The sequence below is a fragment of the Parasteatoda tepidariorum genome, chromosome 8 (genome assembly GCF_982258835.1).
Source record: "Parasteatoda tepidariorum strain Cologne lab strain chromosome 8, Ptep-v5.0, whole genome shotgun sequence".
Taxonomy (NCBI): domain Eukaryota; kingdom Metazoa; phylum Arthropoda; class Arachnida; order Araneae; family Theridiidae; genus Parasteatoda; species Parasteatoda tepidariorum.
The window spans coordinates 77,867,109-77,887,141 of NC_141762.1; the positions used below are offsets into that span (position 1 = coordinate 77,867,109).

A 20,033-nucleotide genomic window follows, 5' to 3' on the forward strand; every position below is an offset into this window, starting at 1 on the left:
ATCACGATTACAAGTAATTGATTACTTGTAATCGTGATTACAAGTAATTGATTACTGTAATCAAAATTGTAATCATGATTACAGCTGTAATCAAAATTTTTTGAAAGTTGTAATCACGATTACAAGTAATTGATTACTTGTAATCGTGATTACAAGTAATTGATTACATAGCTGTAATTATCTGTAATCAATTACAGTTGTAATCGATTACTGTAATCAACGGCCAACTCTGGAAACATTAATAATTACAATTGGCTTATTAAATAGGTTGCACAATTCCCAGAAAAAGTAAAGGGAAAAATGTCTTACTTTTAATTAGTAACGCATACTTGAGCCAAAAATATATTTAAGGACAGGATGTGAATTTAAAAGCGTGAGAAAGTGTTTTGATTAGAATAATAAAATAAAAGAAAAGGATATTCAGAAAAGAAATAACATAAAAAGATTAATTGAAGATTTCTATGTTACATATATTGAAAAACTAAAATACGAATAAAAAATATCACTTATCTCCAAAATCAATTATATTAATCTTTTCAATTATGCAATATTTTTTTCCAAAGGTTATGCAGAATTCAAACAATAAACAATCTAATAAAAATAAAAGATTAATATATATATATATATATATATATATATATATAAAAGATTGATTAATGGGAAGCAGCAAGTCCATAACCTAGGCCAAGGTCATTTATGGTAAATATTTGTTAATAATTGCTATAGTTGATTATAATGTTTTATTACAACCATCTGTTATCATTATTAAGTGTCATCTTTTCCAATTCTTTGTGAAACAATCATTAAAAAAAAGGCCTAATAAGCATAGTGGTTTAAACAATGGCTTCACATTTGACAACTTGACCTTGATAAATTCAATGGAAGAGTGAAATGTTTGATTTTGAATGTAACTAATAAGGTCAAAAGAAACCTTCAAGATATTTGTCAGTTTTCTTTCTTTGTGTTGCAAGTTCAAATGCAGATAAATTAATTGTTATTGCAACACAATCAGTTCTGAACAAAGTTTCATTGTAAATATTATCCCCAGGTATTCCACTTTTTTGTCTTATCAAAAAGAGGTTTTTATTGTTTTTAATTTTTCACAATCATATGATTTAAACAAAAATGTCTAATTTTAGTTTCTAAGTCTTAAAATTATTAAAGATTAGACATGATGAATTAGGTATTGCACCCATATTATACAAAAGTAATTTAAATATCTTAGCCATTCTATTTCATTTGCTGCTTCAGAACTTTTATGCCAGCACTGCAAAATTATTGTGATGAAAAAGTAGACAAATTAAATTTCTCAACTAAAAAATTTCATGAGGTTTAATAGCATCAAGGAATAAGATTTGAATCTAAATAACAATTGAACAAATAATGTTTCAAGCAGCTAACTGAATGGTCATTCACTTACTAATTTTCATTTGAAATATTGTTTTATTTAGATTTTCTATTTTTCTTCAAAGCGCAACATTCAATTCAGTTATCAATTCTGTACACATTATTTTTACTTTGTTCATAAATACTAAATAGTTCTTTAAAAAACATTTCAACTATTGAAGCTACAACCACAGATGCACAACCAATAGTCAGAAAGCCAAAACTAGCCCCAAAAATGTATGACTTGGCCCCTGACTGGTTTTAAATATTGATAAAAAAAATTTATGAAGTCTCTTCAATAAAAAAAAATAGAGAAAGCCTTTTTTCAGTCGAGGGAAAAAATACTGCTGTCTTAGAAAGTAATTTCTTTTTTAAATTTCATTAATTTTTGGGGGTTTTGTCATTCTTTTCTTTTATTCATAACTATTTTAGTGCAATCCCGAACTTGATTGCAACCATTTCGTTTTTAAATTTTTAATTATGGCCATGAGTTCAGTACTTTCAGGGAAAAGTAATTTCTTGCTAATTTTACTTTACTCTACACAAACATTTAACTTTCAATTAGAATACTAATAGACCTAACAATATTACCTTACTCATATTAAACCCAATTTGGCATTTAGTTTTTGTATCCTGCTGTCAAAAAAAAATAATTTTGCCTATTTGATGTAACACATTAAACATATTCATAAAAAAAAAAGTTCAGTTGCAATTTTACAAGAGTTGCCTTTCTAATTATGAGAGATTGATCTTTTTTGATGGAAAATGTAGCAAATTTTTTTTAATTAATACCCTTAATGGACAGGATATGTTAATAAACATTTTTGCTAGAATTTTGAATACATTTCTTTGTATTACACTTTTATGCGTCTTTTTACTTGTTGTCTGCAAAACATTTTGTGTTTTCTTTTAAGGCAGCATTTAATGAATAATATTGGTTTAATAAGGAAAGACTATCAGACTCAGAAAAAGCAGAGAAAGTGAGATCCAAGGAAAGAAACAACCTATTTGTGAAGTGTTAAACTAATGCATGCTATTGAATCTTTTAAATCACCAGTGAAAAAGGCAGGGTGATAAAGTCTAAGACTTGTTTGATTGCTTGATAAAGCTTACAATCGCCTTCAACTTTTTTCCTTTTGATAATTTTTTGGTATAGAAGTTTCAGCCTAACTTCCTCCTGCAATGACTTTTTGGATTTTAACATTTCTTTACCAAAAAGTAATTATACATTAAAGAACATTCTAAATTCAAATTATTTTTATTTGATGATTATTTTAAGAAAAATAAAGGTTTAAACGTTAATTTTAATGCACAACTTCTATTTCTTTATCTCATGAAACATACTTTGAAATTTTTTACATATTACAGAATTTCATAATATTGAGATTGCAATGTAGTTACTCAAAATTAATTTAAAAAGATTTTTTATAATAGAAAAAAAACAGAATTTTTCTTTTATAACAGTAGATAATATCTTTCATAAGTAAATAAGATAATAAGTAAAAGCATTTAGGATTGCTTTTGCTTTGGGAAAGTTTTGTTTTTGTGAAAGTTTTTTAGTCCTTTAGTAAATTAAAAAACTTTCCTCTTTTACGGTTTTACTTAAATATAGTTTTCTTTGTAAAATAATGAATTATTTTACATAAAAAAAGAAAATATTTTTGTAAGTTACATTCTTTTTAAGCTGTAAATAATAATAAAATAATGGCAGTTCACCACCCTCCTCAAGTTTCCTTGAACAAGTGTGATTTTATATATATATGAGACAGATGTCTCTTTTCTCAAAATTGCCTGATTTTCTTATAATTAATAGTCATCATGATATAAATATATTCGAATATATCTGTCAAAGGACACATAAGCAGATCTCCTGCAATAAATATGTTGATTTCTCACATAAAATGGGAAAATTATTATATAACTTAAATAAAACTTAAAAACGAAATTTCTGTTTTGAAACGGTGTTAAGTCTTAAAAATATGAGGTTTAATGAAAAGATTAATTTAGACAATGACATTTGTTTTCTTACCTCTGAGGAATATAGAACATTTCCCTTTCTGGAGGTCTCTCAAGTTTCCCACAATAGACTGGCCATAAGCCATTAATAATACGGAATAAAGAACTTTTTCCACAACCATTAGGACCAGTAATCAAGACGTGCATGTCCGGTGTCATCTAAAAATATTACATGAAATTTTTATGATGACTGGATAAGAAATATATCTTTTCTTAAACAACTTTATTAGACACATACATTTATTTCCTTTGTACAGTTCAATAAGTTCCAAATTACAGTAAACATCTGAATAGAAGGAATCTCACCAATAACAGAATTTTTAAATATTTCTTAAAGAAATCTACCTACCATCCCCTAAAAAACTTGATTGACAAGTTACTAAATTGACTGAATTCATTTGATTTATTTAAAGTTTTTCATGTTCTACTTTATCTTCAGTAGAAAAAATTTCTCAAAAACAATAAAAAAAGCAATTAACTATTATTTTATATTGAATTATAGGACATATTATGAGAGAATAGAATACATTTAAAAATATTCCAAACAAAATTAATTAAAATATTAAGATTATACTTACTCAAACTTATCTATAGTGATAAAAAATATCTTTATCTTTAAACACATTGAAATTGGTATGAATAGCTTAATTGTAGTTAGTATTTGCATTTTTTTTTATATTGCTTTAATTATATTTCTGTAGATTTGTCAGTTTGAGATAATAAAATTTAAAACTATATAAGTTCAAAATTGAAAAACTTTTGTACGATTCAAATATTTGTTTTCATTTTCAATAAAATTGAGAATTACCTTAAATTGTTAAAGATAAAAAATAATCTGGCATTTAAATTTCATTTTAATACCCAACTTTTGCTTTTTTTCTTATCTTTCTATGTTATGAAATTTTCTACTTAAAACTTTATAGTTTTCAAAACTTAAATAAATAAAAAAAAATACATTAGGAGAAAAAAAAAGAGAGCTTACAGACAATAACAGTGAAATAAAATTATTTTATTCCAATAAAAAGGAAAGAAGTTATGTGTATTGTATCTTAATGGCCCTTTGTTTTGCACTTATTTAAAGTTTCTTTAAAGGAAACTCATTACCATTCAAATCATTGATACTTAAAAAGAAAAAGAAAAACAATAAGAGGAATAATGACTTTTAAGTAAATTGGATTGAATGCTGAGTTTAAAGTAAGCGCAAAAAATCACTTTACGAATATTTAGTGAAAAGGAAATATGCATATTAAAAAACAACAATTATATTATATATCCCTGTCAAAGATATTTCCTTAAAGAATTGAAACAGGCTGTAATTAAATAAGAGTTAAATATTAATAATGATTTTTCTATTTATCTCCCCTTTTGCAATTTTAGTTCCTTTTCTTTTATTTATATATATTTTATAATTTTTTAGCTATGTTCTGTCTTTCAACAATACAAGGCATCTTTATAATCATTTTTGTGGACTATCATTATGTAGTTTTGTTCTTCAGCTTTATAATTTTTCTAATTCAGTATGACTCTGATAATCTTTATTCTTCTGTTTTTCAATTGCAGCATTTAACAATGAGTATTTAAATTGCAGCACTTAATAATGAGTATTTAAATTGCAGCATTTAATAATGAGTATTTAAATTGCAGCATTTAATAATGAGTCTTCTGTATGCATATTCTACAATTGGAAAGGCGGATAAAGTTTGTGGAGAAAGAAGCAACTGCAGCAAATAAATTAATATAAGTAAATAGTACAGGAAGACTTAAACTTTGATTATAGCACTTTAAAAAGTCTGTAGAAGCTTTTATTCTAATTAAAAATAGTGAATAAAGATCTTAACACAATATTAACGAGATGATAAACAGCTGAAAAATTTAATTGATTATAGTCAAGATTGGTTGATTCAAATCAAGTGTTTTTTTTTTTTTTTTTTTTTTTTTTTAACGATTGATTTAAAAATTTACAAAACATTTTATATTATGAGATGGTATGAGAGTAATAAAAGCTCAACGAATTTTTTTATAGATACATACATCTTCAAAATCACATTCTATTTAATTAATGCTAATGCATTTCTAAAGTTCAAATCATATTTAAAGAAATTATCCAAATATATAGATATAAAATAATATGTATACAAGTTTGAAATGGCTTTCTTTAGTAATAAATGGGAAATATAAGTTACTGTATATAAAAAACGTTTTATCATTTTAAATGGAAAAAAAAAAGTTTTATTAAATTAAACTTGCAATTTATTTCAGCTTGTTTTCCAGTAATTAATAATGATATATTTAAATTCAGTTTTTAAAAATTTTTAGTCAAGCATTGTCATATGCATTACTATAAAATTATTTTTCCTCTAAAGCCATTTAATTAGCAATAGAGTATCAAACATATTCATATAATTTATTTTGAATAATATTTTAGTTATATCTGTAAAGTGTATCAATTATAAATTAAAACTCCTAAAACCATTCAAAACGTGAAACAAAAATTACAAACACAGTTGATGTTTAAAACTTAACATAAAATAAGTTTTCAAACTGAACAAAATATAAAACAAAACTAAACAAAATATAAAGCAAAACAAAACAAAATATAAAAACAAAATATTGAAATCTTACCAAAAATGATAAACTAGGAACAACGATGTCACAGTTAGGTGTCACAATAGGTACAGATTCTAACTTTATTATTCCATTTTTTTCCACAACTTGTCCTAAAACAATTGGTTTCAAATTTTATTTGTCAAATTTTAACTAAAAATCAAAATTATTATCATTATCAAAATTATACAATCAAAATTATTATTAAATCAAAATTATTAAAATAACAGAATTTAGTACGCAGAGATAAGAGATTTATTATTTCTCTTAAAATTTAATAAGTTAAATAAAACTGTAAACATTTTTAGAAGTTAAAGCAAAAACATAGTCATAAATTTGCTAACTCTACCAGAGATAGAGTTTGTTCATTCCTATTTCAGCCTTAAACCAGGGGCGGATCTTCCGTTAGGCAAACTTATACAACTGTTCAGAAGGGTCACAGAAAGAGAGCAGAAAATTCAAATTGATTAATTACCTACTTGTTGGAATCCTTTTCTCTCTTTCTATGAAATATATGTCTTTTTTCTTTTTTGGTTAAACTATGTGGTTTTCGCATTCACTTAGGCATACGTTATTTATTGAATGATGGCTACCCAGAAACAGAAAAATATTTAAACGAGTTTTTCAACTAATGCACTATTTTAAATGGTATTTTAACATAGATTAGCATTAAAAATAAGTTAGGTCATCAATTATTCAGTTAGCTTTTATATGTACGATTATTTTGTCCAAATTAGTTTAATATATTTTTTTAATTTTCTTTAAATATTTAAGGCATTGTGCGCTTAAGATATAACGACCTCAAGTTATATTGCCTGTTTTCCTACTTACAAGCATATGTATTGATAGCAGGATAAATGTATTGTTATGTAAGACAGAAATTATTTTCCACTCCACCTAGGCACCAAAGATAATTGAACCAGCCCTGTCTTAAACCTGCAGAAAAGAGCAATGTTGAGTAATAAGCTAAACTCTCATCCTTGTAAAAAAAAAAAACATGAATTACGAGTAATGCAAATTTTTCTAAGGGTCTTTTCTTTTAGACAACTACTTGCTGGACAATTTAACTACTTAAGGGCAGATAAAGCAAAACAAAAAGACTCTCATATTTATTGATGCAAGAAAACTGAGTATGATGTACCCCACAGGAAGGCAAATATAAGCCTGCCAATTCAGATTAAAAAATTAACAAAACGTCTTTTTAATTAAAGAACACCTTTTTCAGCCCTATTACATGGCAACAATTTACCCATTTTGTATCAATATAAGTACATTTCATAAAATATTCCATTAGTTTCATATGGTAAGAAATAAAAACATTTGTCACATAAAATATTACACGATTTATTATACTGATTTTTAAAAAAATGTTCCTTGAAAAACACCAGTTTAAAATTTATAATTAATTAATACCTTAATCACAGTAATTAATGTTTCTCCCTTTCCTTGCTATAAACTTTGCCTTAAAATTTAATTACATGTTCCACAAATCAAAACATATGTAAAAAAATTCTTCCTTACTTGGTAGAAAGCATTCTCACACTAAAAACAAGTAGAAAATCTTTTCAGAAAAATGGACAAAATTTAGAGCATTAAATTTTTGTTCCTTAAACTAAAATCTCAATGATAGCTCAACGAGCCTCAAATCTTAATCTACATAATTTAGAATAGCTTTTAGGATGAGAAAAAAAATAGTAACAAACCTAAAATTTCAGGCATTCCATTTTTGAATTTCAAGCCCTTTACTTCAGTAACCTTTTTACTCAGCTTGGAAGAGATTTCAGTATTAGTAGACAATTCATACTGTCCTTCACAAACTTCCTCAAATACGTTGATCATCCTAGAAACTCGAGCAGTATACCCAGCCAACTCAGTTATCTTGGCAAAGAAAAACATAGAAAAATTAATTCAAAATAAAAGTTAAATGAATTTATAGAAAAATATAGTTTTAAAAACTATTAAGAAAAAAGATAATTTTGATCATATTTAAAATTGTCAGCAACATCTTACAATTCCAAAAAGCAGAGGTTCCCAAAAGGTATTTTGCAAAACCTGTTTTTTTTTTTTTTTTTGAAGAAGGGTCACAGGGATTTGGAGTATTAGAAATTTATTCCTGATTTTCAAAACCAGTAATTAAATTTAAATCCACCCAATTATATTTTATTTACTTTATATTTTTGTTATTTTCATGAAATTATTCAGGGGGAAATGATAGTGGTGCAAAAGAAAATCAAAATTTAAGGTATATTTTAATAAATATATATCGAATGAATAAAGAAAAGAATATACATTCATGTAATCTTTTTTCATTTCATGCCATAATTTATCTTATTCATATTCAGCTAATGCATACGCCAAAATCAAAGTCAAAACTAAACTAGGTGCTGCTCCAGATCTTTGAATTGAACTGTCTGGCATGAAACCTTATTTTAAGACCAGTATTGATAAAACTTTATGATAAAATAATTTTATTCCACACATTAAACATTTACAAAATAATTTGTAGCCTTTAATTGGTTGCTAATGAACTTAATTCATAAAGTTTGAGTGTTCCATCAAAAGTAGAATGATCATTTATGGTTCCATAAATGAAAAAAAAAGGGAACTCCTATCCTAGAGGATACTCCTTTGGAGAGCCCCTTCTAGAGAAAGGAATTGAGTTTAGAACTCAAAGTTTAGTTTTCATTCATCTTCTAGTATAGTATACTCAGTGAAGAACAATAATTCAGTCATGTTTGTTTACTGTTTGGTTAAATTATTTTTTCCACCAATGGAGTTGTGAGTAACTAAATGCTAAAACTGATAAACTATAGGTAACACAAAACTTAATACAGCCCTGAGATATTAAATAGGCATTACACCCATTAAACAAAATTTTTTTTCTCTTGTCACTAGACTTTCAAAAGTAATGTTTTCCATTTCCAAATCAGACACTCACAACAAGAAAAGAAATGGTAACCAGCATTACTTTGATTTATAGTAATTAAAACAATTAATATTGTGAGACAATGATTAGTCAGAATTTTTTAGTAAATAAATTTTCATCTTGAGTAAGGATATAGTATAACAAGCTTATTATAAAATATTTCAGTCATTTGTTTACAATATATGATACCAAATTGGCAATAATAAATAAAACTGGTGTGATTTATTTTTTAAATCTTGAAAAGTTTGTAAAAGTTTCCATGCATATATTTTTGTTCTCGGTAACCTACAAATATTTTATAAACTTGGTATTTTTTCCAAAAAACAGGAAAAAAATATCCAAAATATGAACTATTATCATTGTGAGACACCTATAACCCACAAAAATTTTGTGAATGGACTTTCTTTATTTGAGTAACATGACAGTATAACAAGCCACTATGGAAATAAATCATTCTTTGTTTGGTGGCAATATTTTTTTAAGAGTAGTTTTGTTTTTATTAAAGTATAAATTGGGAATGCAGACAAGCAAGGATCTTCTCAAATATTTATAAACAAAGTCTGATACAGGAAGTGACCTCATTAAGTGTCTGACAACATGCAGAGTGTTGCATCATAAAAGGTATCATTTAGGAAGTGCCCGATTGATTTGGTAATAGTTGCCTGTCTTGCCTAATATAATATGTAGAGATGGTCTTCTGGTTTTGAACAAGAATGTATTTCAGTTTTTTAATTAGTTTTCCTCATAGTTTTCAGTGGAGTTGCTTAAAGATTATTTTAGCATTACTTCAATACATTTCTTTTTGTTGGTCTTTATTTAGACTACTGTAAAAAGAGCAAATCGTGAATGCTTTTCAATCTAAAAGTTTGATCAGCACAATACTTCATAAAAATGGCTGCAATGAATAAAAAAAATCACAAAATTAATTCTTCAATTTATGGTAATCTAAATCCTATAATAAGTTAAATCAAGTTGACATTTACATGTAAACATTTTAGATCTAAGGTGAAACTAGTCAACATATAATGTAATGTTACCAAATTATTTTAATTTTTAATGTTACGCTTTCACGTAAGTATTTTTTGTTATATACATTCTAGAAGTCACGAAAAAACACCAAGACATAAAACGTCAATAAACATATCAGATTAAGTTTTGCCCGGATATACAGGACCTAAAAATAAGGACGATGTGACGAGTCAACAAAAAAAGTTGCAGCTTAAATTACATAAATAATTGACTTCTTTTAAAAATCATTTAATGATAAAACTACATCAATGTAGAAAGAGACTCTGGAAAACAGAATTTTCATTAAAATGTCCAATGCCTCCATTTAGAGTTTTGATCCTACAGAATTCATCAATTTGTGATGGAAATATTCATGTAAAAGGAGAGTTCTTTAACAAATCACAAATTTCAAAATTGCAATGTATACATTAAATGAATTTTGTCTACCCAAATATATTTACATAAAGCTCTTCAGTATGTCAAACTAAATTTTATCACAGATTTCTCTTATTATTTTGTTTAATAAATTTTTAATATCTGCTGATCATTTTTAATTTTAATTTTTTTTAACTATAATTTAATCCTAGTAAAGAAAGTTTGCAAAAATTGATTAGAAAATAAAAAGGACCTATCAATATTGGTTCAACGACTCAATAGGATGAGGAAAAAAGTGGCTGCTAAGTTAAAGTCTACCGGCAACTGACTACTAACTGGAAATTTAAATTTTCAGATCTATGATGCACAATTTATTATCTCTTTCCCAAGGATCTTTTAATTAAAAAAAAACTTTATCAAGTAAAATATTAATATAATACTTGCTATTGCCAACAATTTCTCAAAATGGCAAAAAAAGATGAAAACCAAAAAATGTTTTTAAAAAATTGGTCATACCTTAAAAATTAAAAACAAAAAAAGTTGGTTTTGATTTTCATAAATAACAGAGGAAACTATGCTCAGTGCATCTCAGAAAAACTCATTTGGATTAACTCCATGTTTTTTGAAGAAAATAAAGCACCATATAACGATTAAAAAAAGAATAAGAAAATAACTTAATATATATACACCCATTAGCATTTTGGTTTACCCTTAGCATAGATGAAGATTTTCTCGCCACTTTGTCGAAAATCATGATGTGGACTTGCAAAAAAATAAATAAATAAAATAAATCATATTTGAAATTTGAATAGAATTTCATTACCTCCTTGAATGAAGAGAAAAGTCTTTGAGAAGCATCTGATGCAGAGATTAAAATATTTTTAGCTGTAGTCATGTATTCTGTTCTTGAACTTACGCCATCATCACTATAATTGTCATCTATTTCAGGAACAAAAAGAAAAAATTCTCAGCTAAAAATTCATCACCACAACACAAATTTAAAAATATTTATAGATAATAATGTAATAATGGACTGGACAATAAGCTTAAATAGAAAAACTAATTTAAATTAAAAAATTATTAAACAGTAGGATGATCTGCTGTGTCCTGTTAATATGTACTTTGTATTGTACTTAAAATAAATGAACATTAATAAATAATTTTGGAAACATGAAATATAAATAATTTAAAAAAATGAATTTTAATGACTCAAACTGAAAACATTGGTTGTCAGTTGAACATTCAGCAAACTTTATGGAAATCATTGACATGTGTGTCAGAGTCATTAAAAAATCTTGATAAATCGTTAAAGCTATAAAAAATACAAATAATAAAGCAGCCAATTAAAATTTTTAAGATGAAAATTAAGAAAAAGAAAAGTTTGTATAGCTAAACAATCACTTTCAGATTAATATATGTAATATAAATAGCTTCAATTAATCTTTTTATGTTATTTCTTTATCTAAATCTTTTTCTTAATTAATTATTCTAAACAAAACGTTCTTTCTCACAATTTACTGCCAACAACAAAAAAATAAATAAATAAATATAAGCTCATTCACGTAAAGTATATTCTTAACCATTAAGATAGCACGCTAGCAAGTTGCAATGCAATCACTAAATTAAACATTATTAAGGTGTAATGATTTTATTTTGTGCAAAGTAAATATTCTGAAATGTGAATTTTATCATTATTTTGATTCCTCTTTTGAACAAATTAAAAGTTTATTAAAAAGATTTGAAAATATCCCTACAAATGATTTCAAGTTTTATTTAAACATACTTTTAAAATATAAGAAATAAAAAAACAAGAGAAAAAAAAGACCTGGAAGAAAATGTAAAAATTTTTATTTTCACAAAAACGTCAAAAAAGCACATTGTGCATTACTTCTCATAAAAGAATTTTAAAAAATAATGATTTTTATCTTTTATGAAGAAAAAAAATTTTTTTTTTTCCTAGAAGAATTTTTTATGAATCAATGTTTCGCAGAAACAACTTTAGGAATAGGTAAAACCTTTTCTTGCTATTGTAAACATTAGTTTAGGCACAGTAAAAAAGTTAATTTAGAAAGAACAATTTACCTGCATCTGTTTGAGGAGAACCAATCATTATGGGTAATGAAATTATGATCATGCCAGCAGCACTCCAGCAATATTTCAATAAAAATTGTTCAAACATCACATACCAAAGTTTCTTGTTATATATTCGGTTCATATGGGAGGCCAGTTTTTTATAGCTCCTCTGAAGTAATGAAAGTTCTACCTATACGCCAGTAAAATATACCATTAACAGTTAATTATTATAAAATCAAACAAAATCAGTCTTTCTCAAATAAAAACACAAACTGAATATATAACAAAGCAAAGTTTTTTCATCTATATTTGGGTCGCATGCAATGCCAATTTTTTTAAGTTACTCTAAAATAATGAAAGTCTTATCGACTCACATCAAGGCAGAATAGCGGCGACATTGTTGCATGCAGAATGTTATTGAGTTCGAGAAGAAAGATTTTTCTTTTGGGAAGTAAACAATTTTGCTTTTCTTATCTGCAAAAATTTGAAAGATTTCTTTCTGACGAAGTATATTTAAAAGATGCCTCTCTCATGCATCAAAGGAGAAAGAAAAGCTTGTGATTTTTCTATCTCATTTGAGAAATAAAAATTTGATAATGACTAGCTTCAGCAAAATTTCAAATGAATAATATAAAAAAATATATATATTCCAAAATAACGAGAGTTTAAAAGATAGTTCATTTTAGAAATCATGGTCTTCCCTTTCGTTTTTTTTAAAGCACTCCATCTATTATATTTTAATAAAATATGACAGTGAGTAAGGATTTTTTAACAAATAAAATAATTAATCAAAAAACAAATCATAGCAAAAAAAATAATTAATCAAAAAACAATTTTTTTATAAATTTGGTTGAAAAGAATCTATCAAATAATTTTATTACGCATATGAAAATTTTAAATCATTCTGACAACTCTTACCAATTCCATCATAAATATATGTATACTTTGATCTTTTATTTTACGGCAATTACGTTGACAAATTTTTACTTTTTTTGTAATAAAATCTCGATGTTTTTAATTGCTCAGATAGTTATTTTGATATTTTCATGAATTTTTTTTTTTTTTTTTGAAAAATGCTGATATTATTACAGCACACAAAGTTCTAATCCTGGAATCAAGAAGTCACTCCTTAACACTCCCGATCGTTGATCCGTACAGTGCTTCAACCGTTTTTTTTTTATTGTTATTGCTACAAATAAATTTTTTTTAAAAAAACATCAATATTTTTTTAAAAATTTTATTACACACAAATAATTGGCAAATTTGATAATTGAACTTTCTTAATGCGACAATTTCACCATTTTTTTCGGCAGTTATTGCCAGTGCTACTGATTTCCAACTGGGATTTTAAAATTCTGGTTATTTCAATATTAATATTATTTCTGCATGTAAAATTTGAATTGCGCATTTAAATAATCACTTTCTGATGCAAATCACAATATACACCAATAATATTGTAAATCTGTAGTATTTTGTTTGTATTTTTGACTGTTATTGATATTGATTTTCATGTGGTTTTTAAAATTTGATATTTTTAATATGATGTATATTACAACAACCGAATCTCGACACAAAACACGCAGTTGAGTAACCTCTTTTAAAAGAGGCTGATTCGTGTGATTTCATGATCAATCTTTTTCTGGTAGTCACTGCAACAGATTTCACGATTTTTAATCAGTTTTTTTTTAATGTGATGATTTACAAAATGCGGAAAACAGAATAATAATTTTTGTGTTTTTTCCCTTCAAAGAATATTGCCTATAAAATAAGAATAAAAAAATATTACAAATTCCATAAAAAAAATATATACACTTTATAGATACACTTTACATTTTTATACAAATAGGATTTCTTTTCTTTTTAAACACAATGCTTTTGTTACTTCAAATTAGTAATATATATATATATATAATTGTTATTATCAAAAGTATCTTGCAGAAAGATATAAGTAAAGTGCTAGAGAGCGGTTTGTCACATCAGTTAAATATAAAATTAGCAATAATAGTAATAATAAATATATCATCAAAAAATATTGACTTTTGGATAATTCACTACAAATTTTCTAAAATGAAGTAAATGAAGAATATTTCAGTCATTTATTCAACATATAGTTAGAAGATATCTTTAACAGTCATCAAATATGAGTACTATAAAAAATAATTTTTTTTGTTTTTGTAATTTTTAAGCCAATGAAATCTTATTCCCTCACTTGCAGCTGTTACCACTGATAAGTACAAAAAACATCCTTTCATGCTGGAATACCAAAGTTTTTCTTGTTCTAGTGTTGTTTCAATACATACTTAAAGCCCCTTTTTTATTTCTAGGTCAAGAAGTGTTTTATTTGACTAAAAAACTTGAAACATAATTCCTATCATTCTTTCATTCATAGTAAAACAGTAAATGTAAGATAGATATTATTTGGGTAGAAAGATTACACATGTTCTAAGAACAAACATATTCTGAGAAAAACTGCAGAAGAACTAAGACCTTTTGGAGAAGTTCTTCAATCTAAAAATTGGGTAAGTATTTAAGATAAAATTCTCATTTCTTCAGGGTTTAGGCATATATAGAGAGGAGTGGCTCACCTTGGGACACAGTATACCTTGGGACATTTTTATTTTTGGTCTTAAATTTTAAATTATTTTTTAGTTCTTTTAGATTCAGATATATGTCAGCATCACCTAACCTTGGAATATATTTTAATTCTATTGATTAAGCAGATAATAATTTATTAAGATTTTTATTTTTGAAGCATGTTTACTTACTTTCATTTAAAAGTTTAATTAGTTGTAGAAAGAAATTTTAATGAAATTATTTTTAATAAAAGATAATATAATGAAGTACAAAGCTTTCCCTTTAGAAGTTATGAAATTTAATTGTTCAAATGCTAAGCCTAAAAGTATATTTTAAACTATCCTATTAAGTTATATAGTGCACCTTGGGACACTACATATGCATAATTTGTATTTGCAGAGCACATTCTAGGCAGGGTAAACAGGGCGCAGCACCCTGTTGCCCTTTTAGTCAAAAGAATCCACCCTGTTGCCCTTTTAGTCAAAAGAATCCACCCTGTTGCCCCTGATCTAATAGACTCTAAACCCTTTCTTTCCTCAATCCTTCTTTATTTTTTCTCCAATCTGTACAATGGATTTCTTAAATTTTAAACTATTTTTATTTAGTTTGCCATTGCTGTCAATACATAGATTTATATGGGGGAAAAAAATAGCCATCACACCCCCTTGCTTCCACTATCATTAAATCATAGTTATTATTAATCAATTTAATTATTAAATCATAACTAGACACTTAAAAACATACATTTATTATTTTATTAATATATGCAAGCATTTTAAATAAATTACTAAGTTAATTAGCTCAATAACTCGATATATATGTTAATTTATTAATAAAAATGAGTAAATATGATTGCTTTGCTACTGTTAGTAAAATAAAAAAAAATTCTTTCACTAATTGACAATGTTTTTTCATAGAACATGAAAAGCCCATAGAAAGAAATTATTGCCCTTTTAGAATAATAATGCCCTTTTTTTAAACGTTTGCACCCTGCCCTTTTTTCTGCCTAGAATGAGCTCTGGTATTTGCATACAAAAAGTTGAAACTAACAAAGTAAAACTTTATTAACAAAATTAAATTATGTTATACTATTTTTAGGAAATTTCTACTTAACTTTTCATATTTTTTAACTGTCCCAAGGTGCCCCACTAGGAGGTACAACTTGGGACAAATAACAAGATAACTAAACATTTTTTAAAATTATTTCTATGACAGATATAAAATCAAAACCTAGTTTAAAATGTTTTCAACCAAATGTTACAAGAATATCAGGTAAAATTTTGACAATAATTGATCAAAATAAAAAAAATGAAAATAAAAAGTGTCCCAAGGTGAACCACTCTCCCCTATTATTTTAATTTCATTTGTGGATATAAAGTTCCAAAGGAAATAATATTTTTCCCTTTTTCTCACTTTGAGAAAATTACACTATTTAAATCTATGATGTTAATTCATTTTCTGAAATTGTACAAATATCAGAGTAGGTTTCCTCTGGAAGAAATGAAAAAAACTGAATGGAATGGAAGGAGCTAAAATTAATCAATTGAGACTAGCAGCTTAGACCATTACTGTTCAGTATTATAGTATTGATTAAATTAACTACATAAATTGTATGTAATTCTCTAAAATGCCTTTGCATTATTTTTATTTATTGTTTTGTATTAATTTATCGTGATGAAAATATAATACTACAACTGTTCATTTTTAGCTTTCCTAAAATGGGTATCAATACCACTTATGATATCAATTCTTAGCTACGGTAAACATTAATATCATATAGTAAGCAATAATTGTCCAATGCCCAGCTATATTAAAATTATCTTACTTGATTGGCATTTAGTATCAGTAAATAACTATTATATACCCCGTTAAAACTTTGGTGTAGAACCGTTATTTAGTTCTCTCTCTTACCTTTTTGTGCTGTATTAATTGTGAAAAATAAAAGCTAATTAAATAAATTTGCAACACAACATTTATAAATTAAAATAAGCTAGAAAAAAAACTGATTTATTTTCCATATTCAAACTATCACTAAGATTCTTAATTGAGACCATTTGGCAAAATTTTCAGTTTCCCTAATAGTTTGCTGTTAACTATTAGGGACATAACAGTTAACTATTAGGGCTGTTAACACATTATTTATGAATTTGATAGGGTTTAATACATACACTAGATTTTAAAAAAATACCCACCTTGTGCCCTCCATAGAAAGCAATTTCTTCAGCATTAGTAATTAGCCGAGAATGAACATAGCGCAAATATCCTTTGTGCTTAGCTTCCTCAGAAACAAGCTTCCCAAACTTTGGTGTAATTTTACGCAAAATATGACCAGTAAGTGAAACAACGGCAGCAGCAAATACTTGACCAGACATTCCAAACGAGCCCATATGTCTAGTCATTTGAAACAATGTTAAATTAATAATAATCAAATCCAACAGAGGCTTCGTGATGTGAGAATACAGATGAGCTATGGATTGAGAAAATGAAATAATATCTTCAGTTAAACAGTGATCGGCATTTTCCAAACGACCATCTAAATTGCTTACCCTGTAATAAGTTTGATTTTTAAAATATAAAGAATACGCATATCGGACGAGCTTCGTACGAAAGGCCAGAGCAAGCTGACTTTCTAAAAAACGTATTAGACTGTTCAGAAAGGTGGCTGGAAGAGCTATTAAAAGCCATTTGGTAAGTTGTAAAGTAAAAGTGTTAATATCTTTTCTAACAATAAATTTTATTATACGGCCTTCCAACTTCGCGACATAAATGGACAAAAATGTGCGCATAATTAAAGAGCAAGTATGCAATACTAGCAATGCAGCTTCAATGCTCCATATACTGGGAATCATTATTTTAATTAGTTTCCCTAATTGTAGAAGAAATTCTTTATTGAAAGCTGGGAAATTTTTCAAATCATATACACTAGCATCTTCAGTGCTTTCAGTACTAATTTCGATAATTTCATCATCAACATGAGTCCCTTTTTGAGGACTTGTAGATGATATTTTCTGTTGAGCCTCTGTAGCTCTATTTTTGATACTTCTTATAGATTTCAACAACAATGGAAATCCAACTCGAGAAGCGTGTAAGAAACAAACAGCACTAACCATGCACAAGCTTATTTTTTCAGGTGGAAATGAAGTTTTATCAGATATTTTCTGAACTATTTTTGACAACGTATTAGGCATCTTGAAATTTTGATTTTCTTAGAAATTTGTCAAAATATTTCAGATATAAATAAATTAAAATGCACTGACTTATAGCAATTTACTTCATTATCAACACAATTGATAATTTCACTTATAACGCACAAGATCTATTCTGTTGAGTAAAACTCACGAGACAGAGCTTACAGACCCAAAAACACATTAACCAATACTACCATCCCGATTTCGATAGAGATTATCACTGGATCGTCACTCTCACAACAATTGTTTCAACCACATTTATTGCGCAAATTTCCCCATGGCGAAACTTGAGGGCTAATTGTGACAAACTGATAAATATCAAGTTTGGCAAGTTTTGCCTTTACTTGGCCTAGCTTTTCACTGTCAGATAATAATATGCAATTCAGATGTCAGATGATACACACGTCAGAAAATTTTTGCTTTATTTATTTTTATGTTTGATACGTATCCGACTGCTTATTTCTTTTGATCTTAATACTCTCTTTTTAAATGATCAAATTAATTTCAATATAACGACGAAACTAACACTTGACCTTTGTTCAACTAATAATATTAATTGAAAGCTATAAGCAAATTTCGCATATTTTATTAACATCTGCATTACATTTTTCTTTTTTAAAATTAAAGAAAAGAGATCTATTAATGATTAAGTCTGGGTCTTAATCTAAGATCTGGGGAGAGACCGGTTTCATGCCTTTAGCCCTTCTCCCTTCCCTCTCCTCCTCTTTTCAGTTGTATAGGAATGTACTACGATAATTTCCTTTTCTTAATATTTTTCCTTTTTATTTAATAAAAATATTTTTTAAAATTTCTATGATACTTTTCTTTAGAACTATGTTTAAAGTAGTTTTCAGTTCCATATAGTTTTTCAAGTTAAAAGATTTTAATCTACGTGAAAATCAAGAGAGAAACTAACGTACCTCCCTCCTCGGTGACTTTCCACACGCTAATGGGGAAAGCATGTGAAGTGTTGCCATAGGAAAAGAGTTCTGCTCTATACGCCACCTGCAGCCCATTTCGAACGCCGATAAAAAAAAAAAAAAAAAAAAAAAATTTTAATGCAGTTTCTTACGATATTTACAAATACGAAATCAATTGTTTTTAATTTATCAAATAAAAAAAAAAGTTTTATTAAATATTTTTTATAAATTTTTTAAATAAAAACAACTTTTTTAATAAAGACGAAAAAATTAAATATTAATTAAAAATGTATAGATTGTTATAAAATTAACGCATACATGAGAAATAATGTGTTAAATAAATACTATATAATTATTAGATAAATATAAAATAATATTTCATAAGATGGAATCGAATTTGCCACTTTTGTGTCAATTTCTGCTTCAATTTAGTATCCCTTTATTTTCAGCTAAGTTGAATTTAAAAGAAAAAAAAACCGGTTTAATGAAGAAGGTGTTAAATGAAATTTTAAGGCCTTTATTAAAGTTAATTAAATAATTCCAAAGTATTTCGTAGCATTTAACTATTAATGTTTTCAATAGACAATTTAAAAAAATCCACTTTTTTTGTCAAATATGCTACCATAACAAAAAAAAAAAAAGGGATTAACTGTAAATAGTCTAAATATCCTTTTTATATTACTTCACAGCTCCACCTAACATACAAATAAGCACTCAACATTTAAACTATATTTTAGTAATATATGTTGAAAAGTGATTATACCTACCTTTTCGTGCCTGTTTTATAAAAATGCTACATATCAGTATTATTTAATTAATATTATTATTTAACTGAATACAGTTTATATTATTAGTACTTAATTAAGTTATATGAAATATACATTTATTTTCTTAATCTATAGAATCAATAGAAATGTTAATATATTTAAAGCAATATATGATACAAATTCTATATTAATAATA

The 20,033-nt window shown here is 26.3% G+C and overlaps 1 protein-coding gene across 1 annotated transcript in view; it reads right to left on the reverse strand.

Annotated features, from left to right (window-relative positions):
* Abcd1 (ATP binding cassette subfamily D) overlaps positions 1 to 18,591 on the reverse strand; it is a 35,438-nt gene extending 16,847 nt beyond the window's left edge. The window contains exons 1-6 of the mRNA XM_016072246.4: positions 17,155 to 18,591; positions 12,398 to 12,578; positions 11,139 to 11,254; positions 7,710 to 7,884; positions 6,025 to 6,119; positions 3,416 to 3,561 (exon numbers count right to left, since the gene is read on the reverse strand). Of these exons, the coding sequence (XP_015927732.1) occupies positions 3,416 to 3,561; positions 6,025 to 6,119; positions 7,710 to 7,884; positions 11,139 to 11,254; positions 12,398 to 12,578; positions 17,155 to 18,150 (1,709 nt within the window). The 5' untranslated portion in view covers positions 18,151 to 18,591. The remainder of the gene's footprint in view (positions 1 to 3,415; positions 3,562 to 6,024; positions 6,120 to 7,709; positions 7,885 to 11,138; positions 11,255 to 12,397; positions 12,579 to 17,154) is intronic.
* Positions 18,592 to 20,033: the final 1,442 nt, after the last annotated feature.